At 38.8% G+C, this 18,654-nt stretch overlaps 1 protein-coding gene across 6 annotated transcripts in view; it reads left to right on the top strand.

Annotated features, from left to right (window-relative positions):
* The window catches only part of LAMA2 (laminin subunit alpha 2), a 515,150-nt gene that overhangs the window by 326,250 nt on the left and 170,246 nt on the right, over positions 1-18,654 (top strand). For all 6 annotated transcript variants that reach the window (XM_058172079.1, XM_058172060.1, XM_058172053.1 and 3 more), the window contains 4 exons: positions 1,150-1,330; positions 11,857-11,993; positions 17,226-17,462; positions 18,425-18,568. In XM_058172079.1, the coding sequence (XP_058028062.1) occupies positions 1,150-1,330; positions 11,857-11,993; positions 17,226-17,462; positions 18,425-18,568 (699 nt within the window). The remainder of the gene's footprint in view (positions 1-1,149; positions 1,331-11,856; positions 11,994-17,225; positions 17,463-18,424; positions 18,569-18,654) is intronic.

Below are 18,654 nucleotides of genomic sequence, written 5' to 3'. Positions count from 1 at the left end.
CTGAATTACTCTTGAGAGTGTTCAACTTTGGTTTTGCTTTGTCTGTCTGTCTCTCTCTCTCTCTCTCTCTCTCTCTCTCTCTCTTTGCCTTTTTCTGCCTCATGAGAAGAGGTAAGAGGGTAACATAAGAGGATAAGAGTATTTAATTAAAGCTTAATTGCATCAGTGAAGCTTTTCCTCTCACTGCTAAATATAGCAATCGTCCCAGTATACTGAAAAGAAGAAATGCCTATAAAATGTGCATGTTTATTGTTTTACCCTGGCTTCCTATTAAGAAACAAATTTAGGCTTTACCTGGGTGATCAGGACACCAAGCAGACCCATAATTAAGGCAGAATAAGGGTCTGATGTATTCTGTGGACTGGTGCATATTTTTATGCTTTGATTGAGTCCTTGTAATGGTAACTAAGGAACTATCGCAAACTCCTTAAAGGCAACATTTTATATTTTTTTTATATATATATTTTATTTATTTACATTTGTATCCCGCCCTTCTCCGAAGACTCAGGGCGGCTTACACTATGTTAGCAATAGTCTTCATTCTATTTGTATATTTATATACAAAGTCAACTTATTGCCCCCAACAATCTGGGTCCTCATTTTACCTACCTTATAAAGGATGGAAGGCTGAGTCAACCTTGGGCCTGGTGGGACTAGAACCTGCAGTAATTGCAGGCTGCTGCTGTTAATAACAGATTGCATTAGCAGCCTGAGCCACAGAGGCCCCTATAAGATACAGGTATCTTTGTAAAATGTTTTTATTGTAACAGCAATTTTAAAAGAAGAATAAGAGAGATGTTTTTGCATTGTGGTATTTAACAAAGATGTATTACTTCATATACCTAGATATTTGAGTTCATAAAATTCCAAATGGATTGATTTGAATTTCACATTTGGACATTTACAAATGCATTGTAGGCTGAAGGTATACAACTTTAAAATATATAAAATATGAATGTGACGCCATTTGGCTATAAGTGGAACTGACAGTATTTATCCGTTCTAATTTATTTTGGCTGTCTGAGTTAGAAAAAAAATGTAAAGTCATTCCTTTCTACCTTTATGTAGCTTTTTCAAATCTTCCTCCCTCTTTTCTATCTCCTTGTTTTTATTTCTGCTAATCGATTTTCTCTGTCTCTACTATGACAGTCTGGTACCTTTGGTGTGCAGTCATCAAGAGGATGTCTCCCGTGCAATTGTAATTCATTTGGATCAAAATCATTTGACTGTGATGAGACCGGACAATGCCACTGTCAACCAGGTGTTGGAGGAAAGAAATGTGATCATTGTGCTCATGGATTTTACGGTTTTGAGGAAGGAGGATGCACCCGTACGTATATAATCAAGTTTTCATTTAATATCTAATAGCTTTGTGGGAAGGGAAGGGTTTTTCAGGACGATCTTCCAATGGGCATCATTTTTACTATGGAATTTAACACTAGGCAAAATTGGTTTTACATAGGAAAGTTTTTGTTGTATCATTAAGTGTTAATTTTGTATCCTATGACCATCATTTGGGTTGTAAATGTTGTACCTCGATGAAGGTATCTTTTTTTTATGTACACTGAGAGCATATGCACCAAGACAAATTCCTTATGTGTCCAATCACACATGGCCAATAAAAAATTCTATTCTATTCTATTCTATTCTATTCTATTCTATTCTATTCTATTCTATTCTATTCTATTCTATTCTATTCTATTCTATTCCATTCCATTCTATTTTAAAACTTGGACAAAGTATTTTCAGACATGCAAGACAATCATGACATTTTGAAAAGCAAATAAAACCTATGCAATTAAATTATATCACTATCAAGCAGACATCATATTATTTAGGGCAAAATGTGGGCATGAGAAGTTATAAACCATGGAAAAAGTTTTCTAGTGATTCTATGCAGAGGTTGCTGAGTTAGGTAGAATAGAAATGAGAACATAATGTCTAAACAAGGAATGATTAGCTTGGGCTCCCTTTGAAAGAATTCAGATGCTGCAGTTATACATTAAGTGTGTTGAATATAATGTTCAATATTCTTAACAATATGCCAAAAAAAATATCATTGAAATTATTTCCTTTGCTCGGAAATTATTTCTTTTTCAGTTTACATTTTCTAATAGCTACTGTAAAATAAAGTAAAAGTCCACTTTATATTAGAGTTATTATTTTAAAATAATTGCTATATTTACCCAGCTCTGACCTATATTATCGACGTATGATCCTACTTTAGAACAAAGGATGCTCAAGAAATTAGATCTTAAGACATTGTAATATGAACTATCTCTAGCTGATGTTCAGATCAGAATATAATTATTGGCGTGATGAACCCTTCTAAACTGATTTGAAAGAAGTACTTCAAAACTCACTCAACTGTTCATTTGTTGTTTCTTTTTTGTTCATTAACACAAAAATTGTTTTTTTTTTCAGGTTACCTTATTAAAGAGCAAAAAAAAAATTGAAAATAAAAAAGGTTAACAAAGTGGACAGTGGTGATTTAATGAATAGCAAATAAGGGTTGTGCTCTCATAAGATGAAAAGAACTTGTTCCAAGGATCCAAGTGCATATTAAATTAATACTAATTTTAATATATGTATATGTTATGCATTTTTTAATTCTCATTATAAATCCTTTTATTAGACGAAGCACTAAAAATACATATATTAAAAAAAAACAGTAAGACTGAACTGAGGAAATAGAAGAAAAGGAGAACTGTGTTTTAAAAATGCCTTCCTCACCCCTATGGGTGGTAATAATAATAATAATAATAATAATAATAATAATAATAATAACAACAACAACAACAACAACAACAACAACAACAACAACAACAACAACAACAAAGTTGGAAGGGACCTTGGAGGTCTTCTAGTCCAACCCCCTGCCCAGGCAGGAAACCTTACATCACTTCAGACAAATGGTTATCCAACCATGTTAAAAATCTCCAGGGTTGGAGCATTCACAACTTCTGCAGGCAAATTGTTCCACTTATTAATTGTTCTAATTGTCAGGAAATTTCTCCTTAGTTCTAAATTGCTTCTTTCCTTGATCAGTTTCCACCCATTGCTTCTTGTTCTACCCTCAGGTGCTTTGGAGAATAGCTTGACTTCCTCTTCTTTCTGGCAGCCCCTGAGATATTGGAACACTGCTATCATGTCTCCCCTAGTCTGGTATGTGGCTTCCTTCATCTCAGGTCCTCCTATTGTACAGGATATTAGCTGTTCCCAACATTGCACTCTTCTGGACAGAGAGCTTTGATTTGATTCCTGGGATCTGTTGGAGCCATTCTCCCATCTTAGGGTGCTCCGCATCCTGAGTGCTCCTACTCTGGCCTTAGCTTTCTGCATCCTCCTTCAGGCCTTAGAATTACTCCAGTTCCTCATACTTATTCTTGAAGATGCTGTCACTTGTCACAACCACGCTTATCACCACTGCTATTGTTTGGTCTATGTCTACTGTCTTGATATTTAGTTGATTGGCCAGTAGCTGCCTGTCCATCTGGAGCTGGAAGTCACACAGGATCTTAGCCTTCTTATTCTCCACAGCCTTCTGTGACATCTCCCTTCTCGACTTGGGAGGTTCTAGTCCAGAGTTTCCCAACTTTTCTGGGTCGGCGGCCCAGAGCAGGGGGAGGGGGGGGAAAGGGATGATTTTGTGGGAGGGATAAGTGCATGCACGTGTGCATGCACAAGCACCTGCAAGTTCGTGGTGATGTTCGTGTGAGTGGAGCTGGGTGCATGTGTGGGGGTGCATGCACCAGCCAGCCATACACTCGGCCCAGTGGCAATTAGCCCATGGACTGTTACTGAGCTGTAGCCCACAGGTTGTATCCCATACATTGTGCAGATATTCCTGTACACAATGCCTGCTACTGTTGTGACCCAGGCCGAAGTAGGTAGTAGTAATTTCAGTCAGTTTAAAAACAAACAGACTTTATTAGAACAGCTGAGAATTAACTCATTCTCAGTGTAGTCCAAACTAAATCAAAGCAAATTCTTCCCAACACAATTCCTCAGTCTTATCACAAACCTTGGTCTTAATTAGGCAAGCTGCCAAAGGCCTTTCTTGGCAAAAGTTCAAAAAGAAGACTCCAATAAGAAAAAAATGCAACAAGACAAAGCTATCAACGTTGTTTTCTGGCAAAGAGCCCAAATGCCATTGCTGGTCTTTTAAGCCTTATGGGAGGGGAAAACCATCTCTTGGCCCTACTCCTGAGTCATCCTCTTTGCTTTAGCTGCTCCTGCCTTCAGGCAGCTCTTCTCATGCATGCATTAGGAACAGGCTCCTCCTGTTCCTCTGCCTCACTACTGTCAGTCTCTGGAGGCTCTGGAGTCCACACCTCACTCCCTGATGGCCTTGGCCCCACCTCAGCCTCCGATGCAGAGCCCTCATCCAGGCCTTCCCCAGCCTCCAGGACTGGCCCACAGTCATCCTCAGCCTCATCCCTATCCCTATCTCATGCATGCATTAGGAACAGGCTCCTCCTGTTCCTCTGCCTCACTACTGTCAGCCTCTGGAGGCTCCGGAGTCAGCACATCATTCCCCGATGGCCCTGGCCCCACCTCTGCCTCCAACACGGAGCTCTCATCTGGGCCTTCCCCAGCCTCCAGGACTGGCCCATGTTCTTCCTCAGCTTCATTGCTGTCTGACCCCGTTGCCAGCTCCGTAGGCTGCTGGCGGATCACGACAGCTATTTGATTGTGCCACGTATGATGTCCCTTCCTGCATCTTACACCCTGCCACTATATCTTGGTTTGTCTCTGAGGTCTCTCTGCACAGTCCGCACTTCAAGTCCTGTTTAGTGTGACAGACCTCTGCTCCAATAGATTGGCTGCTTGTGCTGCTATGATCCGTGCCTCAGTGCTATCTGTTAGTCCAGACATTTCCAGCCACTGGTAGGATTTCCTAAATTCAGCCACCTCAGTTATCTGTCAATGGTACATCTCATGATTACTTTTAACTATACCTTGTGCTCGTTCCGGGAAGTCGGGGGGGGGGAGGGGGGTTGCGAAGGGAGGGGGGAGGAGGGGGGGAAAGGGGGGGAAAAAATTTTGTAAAACTTTTTGAATTAAAAAAAAAAAAAAATGGTACATCTCATGAAAGGTATTATTTTGCCATGGTGCATCTTCTTTAGGAAAATTGATTAAGTCTTCAGACTTCTAAATTTACGGAAGAATAATTGTGCACCTAAATCATTTTCTTCAATATTTAATGTCACTCTCAACTAAAAGAATTCATACAAACTACATGTATTGGCTAAAAGAATGTAAAAATGCATATGTTCTGGGTCAGTGATTTTTTGACAAAAATAAATAAAATTTATGAGAGAAAATATATGAAGTAATAAAGAAAAAAATAGTAATTAAGTATATTGGGAAAAGCATGCATCAAAATTAGAGAATAACAGAGTTGGAAGGGACTTTGGAGGTCTTCTAGTCCAACTCTCTGCTCAGGTAGGAAACTCTATGCCATTTCAGACAAATGGTGGTCCAATCATTTCTTTAAAACTTCTTTAAAGAAAGAATATTGAAGCATTCAAAACTTCTGGAGGAAAGTTGCTCCACTGATTAATCGTTCTAATTATCAGGAAACTTCTCCTTAGTTCTAGGTTTCTTCTCTCCTTATTAGTTTCCATCCATTGTTTCTTGTCTTGCCTTTTGGTGCTTTGGAAAATAAATTGATCCCCTCTTCTTTGTGGCAGCCCCTCAAATATTGGAACAGAACACAGCTATCATGTCATCCCCTAGTCCTTCTTTTCATTAAACTAAATGCAAGCATTAGGAGAAAGTATTTTTTTTGCTTTTTAAAAATTTACCCAGTTGAGAAACTAAAAAACAAAACAAAATCAGCTTCACAAATTAATCTGACATATATCAGATTAAACTAATCCGTGGATCTGTATTTAGAGCACAATCCTATATGCTCAGCCATATGTTATTTTCAGTGATGTTTATTTACAAATACATATGGATGGAAAGCTATCTTATTAAAAACAAGGAGCCTGGTTCTCTGCATGCCTACTCAGAATTAAATAAAATTGAATTAAATGGGACCTTCTCTACCTTGCATATACGATTGCAATCTAAATTAAACCTTGGCTGAACTTGTATGGTACTCTAAAGTCTATCTTCAAAACATCAAATAGGATTCCTCCTATTCAAATTGTTGTATGACCATTTTTTTGTTGTAACACTGAGTAATGAGAATCCTCCTGATTATTCTGAAAGTTGACAGTAGCCTCAAGGCTATTGAGGGAGAATGTAGTGTGATTCTTCTGTTAACTAGTAGAAAGCAAATTTTGTTGGTGAGATAAATGCGTTTTAAGATTTCTGCAGATTATATTCCAAACCATGATTCAATTCTTGTAGAGACCTTGTAAAGCAGCGGTGTCAAACTCGCAGCGTCACGGCAGTGTCATGTGACGTATCAGGGCTTTCCCCTCCCCCTTCACTGAACTGAGCAGGGGCGGAGCCAGTACATGACACATCTGGCCCGTGGGCCGCGAATTTGACACCCTTGTTGTAAAGGAAGAGTGAACCTATAAAGGTGTCTTTATTTTCATGTAAATGTTCAAGCATGACAGCATTTGGTAAGAATAAAGGTCATTTCTTGGGTTCACTGAAAAGAAACACATGAAATGAAAAATAAATGATAAATATAGTATTAAAGAACTTAGTATAAAAGGAGATTGAACAAGTGATTTGTCATTTTTGCAGCATTGCAGATCTGTAGAGCTGTTGTTTTTGTTATGAAAACTTTCTATAACCATTTGTCACTGTTTGAATGACCATGTTTGATCCATCAACCTCCATTATTTTCATATGATATAGTGATGGAAATAAATGATGCACTAAAGGCTAATGGATGCATCTTAAACGGGGCATCGGCATATAAGCAAAAATAATCATCAGTAGAATAGGTACTACTGTCCTGTGCAAAATGGACAAAAATGGCACAGTCCTAATGGGTTCTAACAGCAATCTACAACATCCTGATCTTTTTCATTTTCTTTCCTGGTGAACAATGTATGCTTTTGAGAAACATTCCTTGAACTCTGATAAAGTTCATACAGAAGTCCTTGAATGAGTATGATAATTGTGTATTCCTAGATGTTCTCTATTTGCTCAGGAGAAATAGTTCAAACAATTGTACTTATTTTAAAGCCAGTCTTTTTATGCTTCCTTTGTGTGAAGTAGAATAAGAAAATAAGATTTTTTTTCTTTTTATCTTGCAATGTAATGTAATGTTTTGTATAAAAAGTAAATTAAAATTAAAGTAAAATAATGAGCAGAGCAAACATTATGAATATGAGCTCCATACTGAAAGCTAAATATAGAAAACATATTGAGCCTAGTATAGAAATGTTCTTGCAAAAAACCCGAAATCTATGTCAAGCTGTGTGCACAAGGATTATCTTTGCTTTCTCTGCCAAAGTGCAATTTTTACTTTGCAAGAAAAAAAAATGTGGACTTTAATGTCAGTCTTTCCCCAGCTTGTTGTAGCACTAACAATGTGACTTGAAAATGATAACACTGGTTCTTCAATATATTGTATAGGTATATAACACATGCTGGCTCAGGAAGTAACTCTGGGAAATTTCATCACTGCATTGATCATGTTTGTGTCTAGCAGAGGAAACTCTGTGGGATCCTTGGTGCTCTATGGTGACTGGTTTTTAGAGCTTCCCTCCATTTCTCTCTCTCTCTCTCTCAGAGTATGTGTGCATGTGTGAGTATGTGTATGTAAGACCACACAGCTGGACATCACATTACAAAAAAGATGTTAAGACTTTGGAAAAAGTGCAAAGAAGAGCAACTAAGGGCTTGGAGACAAAAATGGTGTCCTTAATCAAAAAGGATGATTAAGGGCTTGGAGACAAAAACATATGAAGAACGGTTGCATGAATTGGGTATAGCCAATCTAGAGAAAAGAAGGGCTAGCGACTTATTTTCCAAAGCACCAGAAGGCAAGACAAGAAACTGGATGAAAACCACTCAAGGAGAGAAGCAACCTGGAATTAAGGAGAAACTTCCTAACAGTGAGGACAATTAACCAGTGGAACAGTTTGTCATCAGAACAAATATATATTCTTCCAGCTTAATCACTGGAAGATTTTTTTTTAAAGATTGGAAAGCCACCTTTTTGAAATGGTTTAGGGCCATGATGGCGAACCAATGGCACACATGCCGGAAGTTGCACATAGAGCCATGTCTCTGGGCACACAAGCCATCACCCATTGTTCTTCCAGGTTCTGGCATGCCGGCCAGCTGATCTTCGTGCATGTGGGAGTCCCGGAAACTGGAAAAGCAGTTCCCTGGCGCACATGCGCGCACTACTGGGAAGCTGAGCTTCCAATTTTCAGCATGCATATGTGTGCCGGTCAGCTGGTCTTCGTGCACACATGCATGCCAGAAACTGGAAAACCAGGTGACCGGTGCGCATGCACGTGCTGGAAACCAGAAGCTTAGCTCCCTAATGGACGCATGCGCTGCAGGAAACTGCTCTTCTGGTTTCCGGTGCTCCTGCATGTGCATACTCATTTCAGCACTCGGTGCCAAAAAGGTTCGCCAACACTGGTGTAGGATCTACTGCTAGAGCAGGGGGTTGGATTAGAAAACCCCCAAGGTCCCTTCCAACTCTATTCTGATTGATTGATTAATTGATTGATTGATTGTAAGTGGTGCGTGTAAGTGGGTGGCCATATGAATTATCTAAATAAATAAATAAATAAATAAATGTGTGTGTTTGTTAGGGGGCGCGGTGGCTCAGGGGCTAGGATGCTGAGCTTGTTGATCAAAAGGTCGGCAGTTCAGCGGTTCGAATCCCTAGTGCTGCCGTGTAATGGGGTGAGCTCCCGTTACTTGTCCCAGCTTCTGCCAACCTATCAGTTTCAAAAGCATGTAAAAATCCAAGTAGAAAAAATAGGGGCCACCTTTGGTGGGAAGGTAACAGCGTTCTGTGTATCTTTGGCATTGAGTCATGCCAGCCACATGACCACGGAGACGTCTTCGGACAACGCTGGCTCTTCGTCTTTGAAACGGAGATGAGCACCACCCCGTAGAGTCGGGAACGACTAGCACATATGTGCAAGGGGAACCTTTACCTTTACATTATGTGTTTGTTTGTGTATGTGTATGTGTGTGTATGTGTATCTTCCTACCATTTTCATGGATGTGCAGGGTCCAACTTTTTCAGATCAACCAAATATTGAGCCATTGGTCAGGAATTGACTCACTAGCTTGTCACCTGAGCCTGACATTGTGCATTGAGAAAGAGTGACTGGCCCAAATTCACCAGCTACCTTTCATGCCTAAAGCAGAACTAGAACTCACCATTTCTTGGTTTCTAGCCTGGTGCCTTAACCACTACACCGATATGGCTCCTCTGTGTATGTTTATGTATATGTATGATATATTCCTATTCCTGTGTTGTGCAATAGGCAGATAGGCATGGATATAATTTACAAGTTAAAATATGTAGCCACTTTGAATGTGTGAATCTTCTGCTATTATTTAATTAGGTTGGAGTTAACAGAACTGGGTTTTTGAAGTATCAACTTTTATTGTCGTATCTGATGTGAAAGTCTAAATGCCCTGAATCTAAATTTCCTATCACTCACTGATTTGTACCAATGATTTGTGCAAGACAGAACCATCATGGGTATCTTATTTTCACAGAGAAATTTACAGTTATGTTAATGCCAATAGCCTTGAAAAATATGCATTTGAGATTAGAACTAAGTAGGGATTCTTTATTCAGTGAAGACCACTCCGATAATGAGTTTACATGTGGAATTTTATTTTTAAAGTTAATTGCTTTTTCAGTCATGAAATAGTGCCTGGTATCCCAATTTAAATATATAAAACTGTGGAGACTGATGATTCAAACTGTTATATCTTGCAGAAACAAATATGATTTAAGGATAGAGAAAAGAGAGAATTGGATTAACTCTGCAGACTTGGTTGACAATTTTAAAATATTATCTGTCCGTTATTTTCCCCGATTCTTCCCCACAGATTAATACATTGCCCAGTTACAACTCCATAACAAGACAAAAGTACAATAAATACTGGGTTCCAACCTAAGATAATAATTTTGGTGTTTTTTTTAATATCAAACCAATTCTATTGCAGTTATTTAGAACTATTCCTTATTAGCTATTATGGGATTCTTGCTAAGCACAAAGATATAGGTTTGTTGTCTGCTTATTTGGCAAATATTTAAAATATTTAAAATATTTAAAATATTTAAAATATTTAAAATATTTAATATTACTATTCTTTATATTTCATTCATTCTAAGAAAAAAAGGTAAATGAACGGCTAGCATGCTAAGAATAGCAGGTTTTATGTTCTCTTATTTCCGAAAAGTTGCTGTTTGGAATAGGAACTAGACATCTATTCAACTGTTGAGTGGGGGGAATAAAATAACCCTGGTTGAAGTTCATTCCCTGGGGAATATATCCCTAAGTGTGTGATTAACAAAGCCCATTAAGGGTATATAGAAATAATTGCTTAAGTTCCCAAAGGTATCTTAAGGAAGTCACATGCTAAAATAGAAAGCCGGCTTCTCTAATGAGGGAGAAAAGAAAAGAAGAAAGGACTCTTTCTGTAGGAAATGAACTGAAGGAAAGAAGCTTAGAATCGGGGTGAAATCCAGCAGGTTCTGACAGGTTCTGGAGAACCGATAGCGGAAATTTTGAGTAGTTCGGAGAACCGGCAACTGGCTGGCCCTAGAGTAGGGTGGGAATGGAGATTTTGCAGTATCTTTCCCCTGGAGTGGGGTGGAAATGGAGACTTTGCAGTATCCTGCCACACCCACCAAGCCACACCGACCAAGCCACAGCCACAGAACCAGCAGTAAAAAAATTTGAATTTCACCACTGCTTAGAATCCTGCAGACAAGGAAGTTCTGAACCATTACAAGTAGCCCTTGACTTACAATAGTTTGTTTAGTGACCATTCAAAGTGGTGGGTTTCAAAAATTTTTACTACCGGTTCTGTGGGTGTGGCTTGGTGGGAGTGGCATGGCTTGGTGGGAGTGGCTTGGTGGATGTGGCAGGGGAAGGATACTCCAAAATCCCCATTTCCTCCTGATCAGCTGGGACGTGGGAGGCAGAGAATAGATGGGGGTGGGGCCAGTCAGAATTTTTACTACCGGTTCTCCGAACTAGTCAAAATTTGTGCTACCAGTTCTCCAGAACTGGTCAGAACCTGCTGAAACCCACCTCTGCTTCAAATTTATAACGGCACTGAACAAAGTGACTTATGACCATTTTCACACTTAAGACCATTGCATGATCACATGATCAAAATTCAGATGCTTGGCAGCTGACGGTTTATGGACGGTTGCCTTTTGCAACCTTCTGGCAAGCAAAGTCAATGGGGACGCCAGATTCAGTTAACAATCGTATTACTAACTTAACAACTGCAGTGACTCACTTAACAAGTAGGGCAAGAAAGGTCGTAAAATGGAACAAAATTCACTTATCAACATAAATTTTGGGGTGAATTGTGATTTCAAATCAAGGTCTACCTGTAGCTCCTCTCTTCCATGCCACAAATGCCCTCAATGAAAGCTACTGTAGGTTAAAAATGATTAAATGTTAATGTTTCGGGAGCTGTATTTTGAACAATAACTCAAATATAAATCTGCTTCTTTGCCCTTGTTTCTTCTGGAACAGTACTCACCATTACCATATGGCATGTCACTGGTTTATTATTTTACTGGCCCATGACTGGATAAACTTTCACAGAGAATAGTTTCAAATGCCGAGAATTCTTCTCTGCAGCATATGTAGAGTAATGTATTCTACGTTCTAAAATGCTTGTCTTTGTCTTTCTTAATCTTCTTCCATGAAGCTTGTCAGTGTTCCCATCTTGGCAATAATTGTGACCCGCATACTGGCCGTTGCATCTGCCCTCCCAATACTACAGGAAACAGATGTGAAAAATGTATACCAAATCACTGGGGTCATGATATTATCAGTGGGTGCAAGGTGAGTATTTCTCTTCTTTCTTTTTCCACTGTCCTAACTTTAGGAAGTTATACTAGATAAAGTGGACTTGTACGACTATATCCCTAAAGTTGTGTTTTAATTAGAACTGGCATTAGTATGCACAGAAATGTCATACATCTCCCATCGTCCGGTGCGATCCCACAGAGAGGGACTCCTCAGGGTGCCGTCAGCCAAACAGTGTCGACTGGTGGCCCCCAGGGGGAGGGCCTTCTCTGTGGGGGCTCCGACCCTGTGGAACGAACTTCCCCTCGGGCTTCGACAACTACCTGACCTTAGGACCTTTCGCCGCGAACTTAAAACTTATTTATTTCGTATGGCTGGACTAGCTTGATTTTACTTTTAAATTTTAATTGAATTTGATGGGTTTTTAAATTTTTGTAATTTTATGGGGTGTATTGTTATTTTTAATTTTTGGGCAAATTTAAATCAGTTTTTTAAGGGTTGTTTTAACTATTGTGTATGTTTGTATTTTATCTGCCTGTTCACCGCCCTGAGTCCTTCGGGAGAAGGGTGGTATACAAATTAAAACATTATTATTATTATTATTATTATTATTACATGCACATATGGTGAATCAGCTCTTATAGCTGAAAGCAAAAGAACATACAGTACCTATATATTTACACTTGGATACAATTTATCCCAACAAAGTGAAATGATGCTAGCTGAGATCTCCATTTTTTCAAACAAAACGCATCATTTTTTTCTATGGATTATATTAATAATATTCCAAACATTTTATTCAAGGATAACATTTTTTATGTTTATAGGCAATATTGTTATTAGTTGTTGTTTTTTTAATTAAAAATAGTAGAGAAACATAGAAGAAAAATCAGATTAAAAACAAAGTTAGGTGACCAGTGGTAAACTCCCACATATTATATATTTTTGTATTCATCCTAAAATAGTCATATTATATAACTGAAGTAGAGAATAGATACTACTATGTAAATAAATTGGATAATGCTATATGCCATTTTGATTATATCTACACTATTCTAATCTCCTTGGAGGTAAATTGATATAAATGTGATAAAATATGATGGATCCTTTTATTAGGATTATTAAATACTTAATTTCCAAGTATTGTTTACCTTACCTTATTGCTCATCGATACATTTAATGGCAGTGAATTGCACTGACAGTGTCAAATATAGCAATAGCAATAGCACTTAGACTTATATACCTCTTTACAGTGCTTTACAGCCCTCTGTAAGCAGTTTACAGAGTTAGCATATTGCCCCAACAATTTGGGTCCTCATTTTACCCACCTCTGAATGATGGAAAGCTGAGTCAACCTTGAGCCTGGTGAGATTTGAACTGCCAAATTTCAGTCAGCTGGCAGTCAGCAGAAGTAGCCTGCAGTACTGCAATCTAACCACCGCACCACCATGGCTCAAAGTTATAAAGAATCTATTGTTTATATCTGTCTAGCCCCAATCTGGGTATGGTTCCTTTTTGCTATAGGGCTTATAAGCAATTTGTGCACTCTTATTAATTTTCACATCCTTGGTATTTCAATTCGAATTAGTTTCTCAAGAATACACTGAAAAATAAAGTTTGTAATCAGCTAAAAAGGCTGTGTAAATAATGATTACTAACAACAAAAAGAGGGTTAAGTTAGTTTACAGTTGCACTAAGTTGTTTAAGAATATGTGTCCTGATTGCAAGCAATCAAATCTATTTCTCTGGTTGTTAATCCAGTTAATTAATGAGATTAAATGTATTTTCTTTGGGGATTGTAAGGCTCCTCTTACGAAGCCTCTGTCTTTCTCCAGCATACCGATCGCCAAGCTTCTGCAAAGCGGCTTAATGAGGGTGAAGACCCCTCTTTCAGTTCTGGGCTCTCTCATATCCCTCCTTGCCTTGTCTATTATCTGAGTGCATTAGTATGGCAGCTGCTATGGCACTCTCTAAATTAATAATGATCTGTCAGCCAAGTCTCCCTTTTTAACGTATTTCAGCTCATTTCTCCAAAGCCAGGTGCAAGTGCCCCTTCTCTGTTTGAGCTTTTAGCGGAGCCTATTTCTGAGTCTCTCATAACTTACAGGCAAAGGAATATTGCATGAAGCTGTCTCCTTGCAAAACAAACCTTAAAGCCGATTGTAATTTACTCTGCATATGGTGAACAATTTGCTCACAAGAGGTAGTATTTCTCTGGTATGTGCAGGCTCTCCTGCTTCTTAGAATGCATAACTAGTGATTCTTAATTGCCCGTCACCCTGGATCCATTCAAGCCCATATTTGGGTTGCCCTAACATTGGGGTGTCAAACTCAATTTCATTGTGGGCCACATCAAGGTTTGTTTGACCTGGGGGGACAGCAGGGGGGCATGGCCGGGGGGGGAGCATGGCCAGCTCAACATCTTGTGTTGGGGGCTCCTGTAGTGGCCTGAGTGCTCTGCCTGCGAAAATGAGATCTCTGTTTTCGGCTGCGACGGCTTCCTGCAACCCTTTGCCTTCCCGAGCTCCGTTTTCATTGGCAGAGACACCACAGGCCAGTCCTCTGCTGTTCCCAGGAAGGCCCCATGGACCAGATCTAAGCACCCCATGGGCTGGATCCAACCCCCGGGCCTTGAGTTTAACACCCCTGCCCTAACATGAAACAATACAGGTACTCCTTGACTTACGACAGTTCATTTAGTGAGCGTTCAAAGTTACAACATCACTGAAAAAAGTGATTGATGATCATTTTTTACACTTACAACCATCACAGCATCCCATAGTCATGTGATCAGAATTCAGATGTTTGGCAACTGATTCATATTTATGACAGTTGCAGTGTCCTGGGGGGGTCACATGATCCCCTTTTGCAACCTTGTGACAAGCAAAATCAATGGGGAATCCAGATTCACTTAATAACCCTGTTTACTAAGTTAACAAGTTCAGTGATTCACTTCACAACGGTGGCAAGAAAGGTTGTAAAATGGAGCAAAACATACTTAACAAATATCTCACTTAGCAACAGAAATTTTGGGCTCAGTTGTGGTCAAGGACTACCCGTAGAGCTCCTTCAAAATCTACTTCTTACCACTTGGACTTCTAATAGAAAGGGAATATTGATAGCATGAAGGGGATATTAATAACATGATGGGGATATTGATTTGGGGATTCCCCCCCCCACCTAAAAAAATCAAACAGGCCACACTTTTTCAGTTTCAGCAAGGTTCCCATGGTTTTTCTTTTTCTAGCTTTGCCTGAAAATTTTTCTACAAACTGAATGCTCTAACTTAATATTCTATGCTCATGCTGCAATGTAGGACTATAATATGTACATAACTTTAAGGCCATGCAGGACTTTGAATTTGACCTTTGCAGCTTCTAGAAAATTCCAGGAATGACATGGTTGTTTTAATGAGTTGCAGACAGACACTACATTCATGTTACCATGCATTTCAAAGCACCTCGCGAAGACTGAAGTCAAAGCACGCCACACACTTACACAATATAGCTATAGAAACATGAATGGGCATATTATCTTCTTTGTAGGTTAGTCTGGATATCATTTTACTAATTTTTGGATATTTTTATCATTTATACATATAATTCTAATTTATAAATCTATATCCAAGTACAGTTGAATAATTTCCCTGTTTAAAACTCAAATTAATCCATGGGAAGATTTTAAGTTGATTTAATACTTACTCCATATTTAGTTTTGCAAACATACCTCAGTTCTACTCATTTGTGTTCACCACCGATGCAAGAGAAGAATCTTTACTATAGATTGAAAATGAAGTTTAGTACACAAACATTGAGGCTTACTAGAAAATATCTCACAGTATTAGTTTCTTTACTAATTAAAAAAAAAGGATTCCTGATTAAAAGAAAGTCTTTTGGATTTCCATATTCATTATTTTTCTGATATGGTGAATAAGGTGGGTGGGGAATTTTGGAAGGTAAAGTCCACTCATCTTAAAGTTGTTAAGGTTGTGAAACACTGAGCTAATATTTTACGCATTCTGCTGATAAATGGTCCCAATTGTATACAACTCAGAGATTTTTTTTCACTTTGGGACTCAGAGGCAGAGTATTTTTGGTCTAAAAATTGGCAGCTCCAAATTTCAACCAGCAAATGCTCAGTCTTACATATAGGAAAAAAGAACCCAAAAACTAAATACATACTAGATGGATATTACCTTACAGACGACCCCCATCCCATCAAAGATCTTGGAGTTTTCATGTCAAATGATCTAAGTGCCAAAGCCCACTGCAACTACATAGCAAAAAAAGCTCTAAGAGTTGTAAACCTAATTTTGCGTAGCTTCTTTTCCAAAAAGAACTACACTACTAACCAGAGCATATAAAACATTTGCTAGACCAATTCTAGAATACAGCTCACCAGTTTGGAACCCTCACCACATCTCTGACATCAATACAATTGAACATGTCCAGAAATATTTTACAAGAAGAGTTCTCCATTCCTCTGAAAACAATAAAATACCCTATCCCACCAGACTTGAAATCCTAGGCTTAGAAAACTTGGAACTCTGTCGCCTTCGACAAGACCTAAGCTTAACTCACAGAATCATCTATTGTAATGTCCTTCCTGTTAAAGACTACTTCAGCTTTAATTGCAATAATACTAGAGCAACTAATAGATTTAAACTTAATGTCAACCGCTTTAATCTAGATTGCAGAAAATATGACTTCTGTAACAGAATCATCAGTGCTTGGAATACTTTACCTGACTCTGTGGTCTCTTCCCATAATCCTAAAAGTTTTATCCAAAAACTTTCTACTATTGACCTCACCCCATTCCTAAGAGGACCATAAGGGGCGTGCATAAGGGCACAAACGTGCCTACCGTTCCTGTCCTATTGTTTTTCTTTTCTTCTTCCTATATATATGCTTATACCTCCTTATATTTACCCGTATTTGTGTTTATTTACTATATAATCTTTTTGTATGATACCTACATATATTGTTGTGACAAAATAAAATAAATAAATAAAATAAAATAAAAGTATCATATTCAATCCCCCAGTATTCATCTGCTTTATTTAAAGGAAACACAATTCAGGTAATAACATTTATGAAAAATGAAATCGGTGCCTACAAATGCTAACATAAACATGTTGATTCTGACATGAATATATTGATAACTAACAGTGACTGTTACAGTCATTTTTGAGTATACTGTGCTTAAAACTGAAATTCTTCGAATGCTTCCCTCTCTAGAACAATCTAACTTTATCTTTTTTTGCTCTAGGCCTGTGACTGCAGTGTAGCTGGATCCCTCAGCTTCCAGTGCAACCCTGATACTGGCTGCTGTTTCTGTCGTCCAGAATTCTCTGGCGATAAATGCACTGAATGCAGGCTAGGCTATCGGAATTACCCACAATGCATTGCCTGTGACTGCCTGGTAGCGGGGACCGAGCCCCAGACTTGTGATTCAGAAATGGAAAAGTGTTCTTGTGCTGATCATACAGGACAGTGCACCTGTAAAGTAAGAAGATGGGGCTTTTACTCACCTATATGTATTTCTATTTTTGATCTGTCTCCTTGTAGTACCTTCTCTTTAGATCAAGCAGTATCTTAAACTAAATGAAAGAAGTGTGTTTCTGTTAGCCAGACACTTGAAACATAGGATGTAAGCATCATTTATTTCAGTAATTCTTAAATCCAAGGTAGTGGCATCACTTAGCCAATCCTTGCTGATTGGGGGGTTGAGGGGGGGGGAAGCAGAGGAGAGCTAGGTGTAGTTAATATTTGGAAGGGAGACCATTGGAAATTCCCAGGAGTTTAGTCTAGACTGAGAAACCAGTCAACAGAAAACCATTAAACTATCACTGCCAAAGGAAATCATGTGGAAAGCTCTGTGGAGTTACCAGATAATCAAGTTGGCTCATAGAGGATTTTATCATAATATTATAGTTCAGCCTTCCCCAGTGCGGTTCTGTCCACGCTTTCATTCAGGAGCAAAACAGCTGTCATTTTTCACTGTTGGCTGTGCTCAGGTTCTGTTGAATTGCTATGCTGTCTTCTGGAAGCAATGCAAAGCAACCTTTCAGCAACAGTCAAAAAACATGCTTCCCATGCACCGAAAAGCATTCTCCTTCTATGTAGCCTGGTGCTGATGGTTATAATAAGCTACCCTGGAGCTTAGCCATCGTGAACTCCATTTCACATTAAGTTTCAGTCAGAACCCAGGTCTCCTGCTTCTCAGTTTCCCCAGCTCAATTAAAAAAAAAAAAAAACAGGAGTCAGGTAAAGAATGTTTTAAAAATGATATGATCCTGAATGTGGTAGCCACTGAGCTTTATTCTGCAAAAGGCATCTGATTACCACATATCATCGTCCTAATAGTTGCGTAACTGAAGACTCTTATTTGATAAGCTAGGCTGCAAATTAGAATGTAAAGAAGAACGATGATCATTTCTAAAGCTTTCTCTTCTGTTTTGTTAACAGATGAATGTGGAAGGCGTCAACTGTGACAGGTGCAAACCTGGCCGATTTGGACTCTCTGCCAAAAACCCACTTGGCTGCAACAGCTGCTACTGCTTTGGCCTGACATCAGAATGCCGTGAGGCAAAGGGACTGGTCCGTGTGTGGGTGAGTACAAGACTGCTGAGCCATGTAATGCGATCATGTTGTTTCCTGCTGATATCTTTTAGTCAGACACAGAGATGAAGATAGGA

This window comes from Ahaetulla prasina, chromosome 1, assembly GCF_028640845.1.
Source record: "Ahaetulla prasina isolate Xishuangbanna chromosome 1, ASM2864084v1, whole genome shotgun sequence".
NCBI classification, from domain to species: domain Eukaryota; kingdom Metazoa; phylum Chordata; class Lepidosauria; order Squamata; family Colubridae; genus Ahaetulla; species Ahaetulla prasina.
Note: the sequence above shows the minus strand (reverse complement) of the source record. Positions and strands in the feature narration are given on the sequence as shown.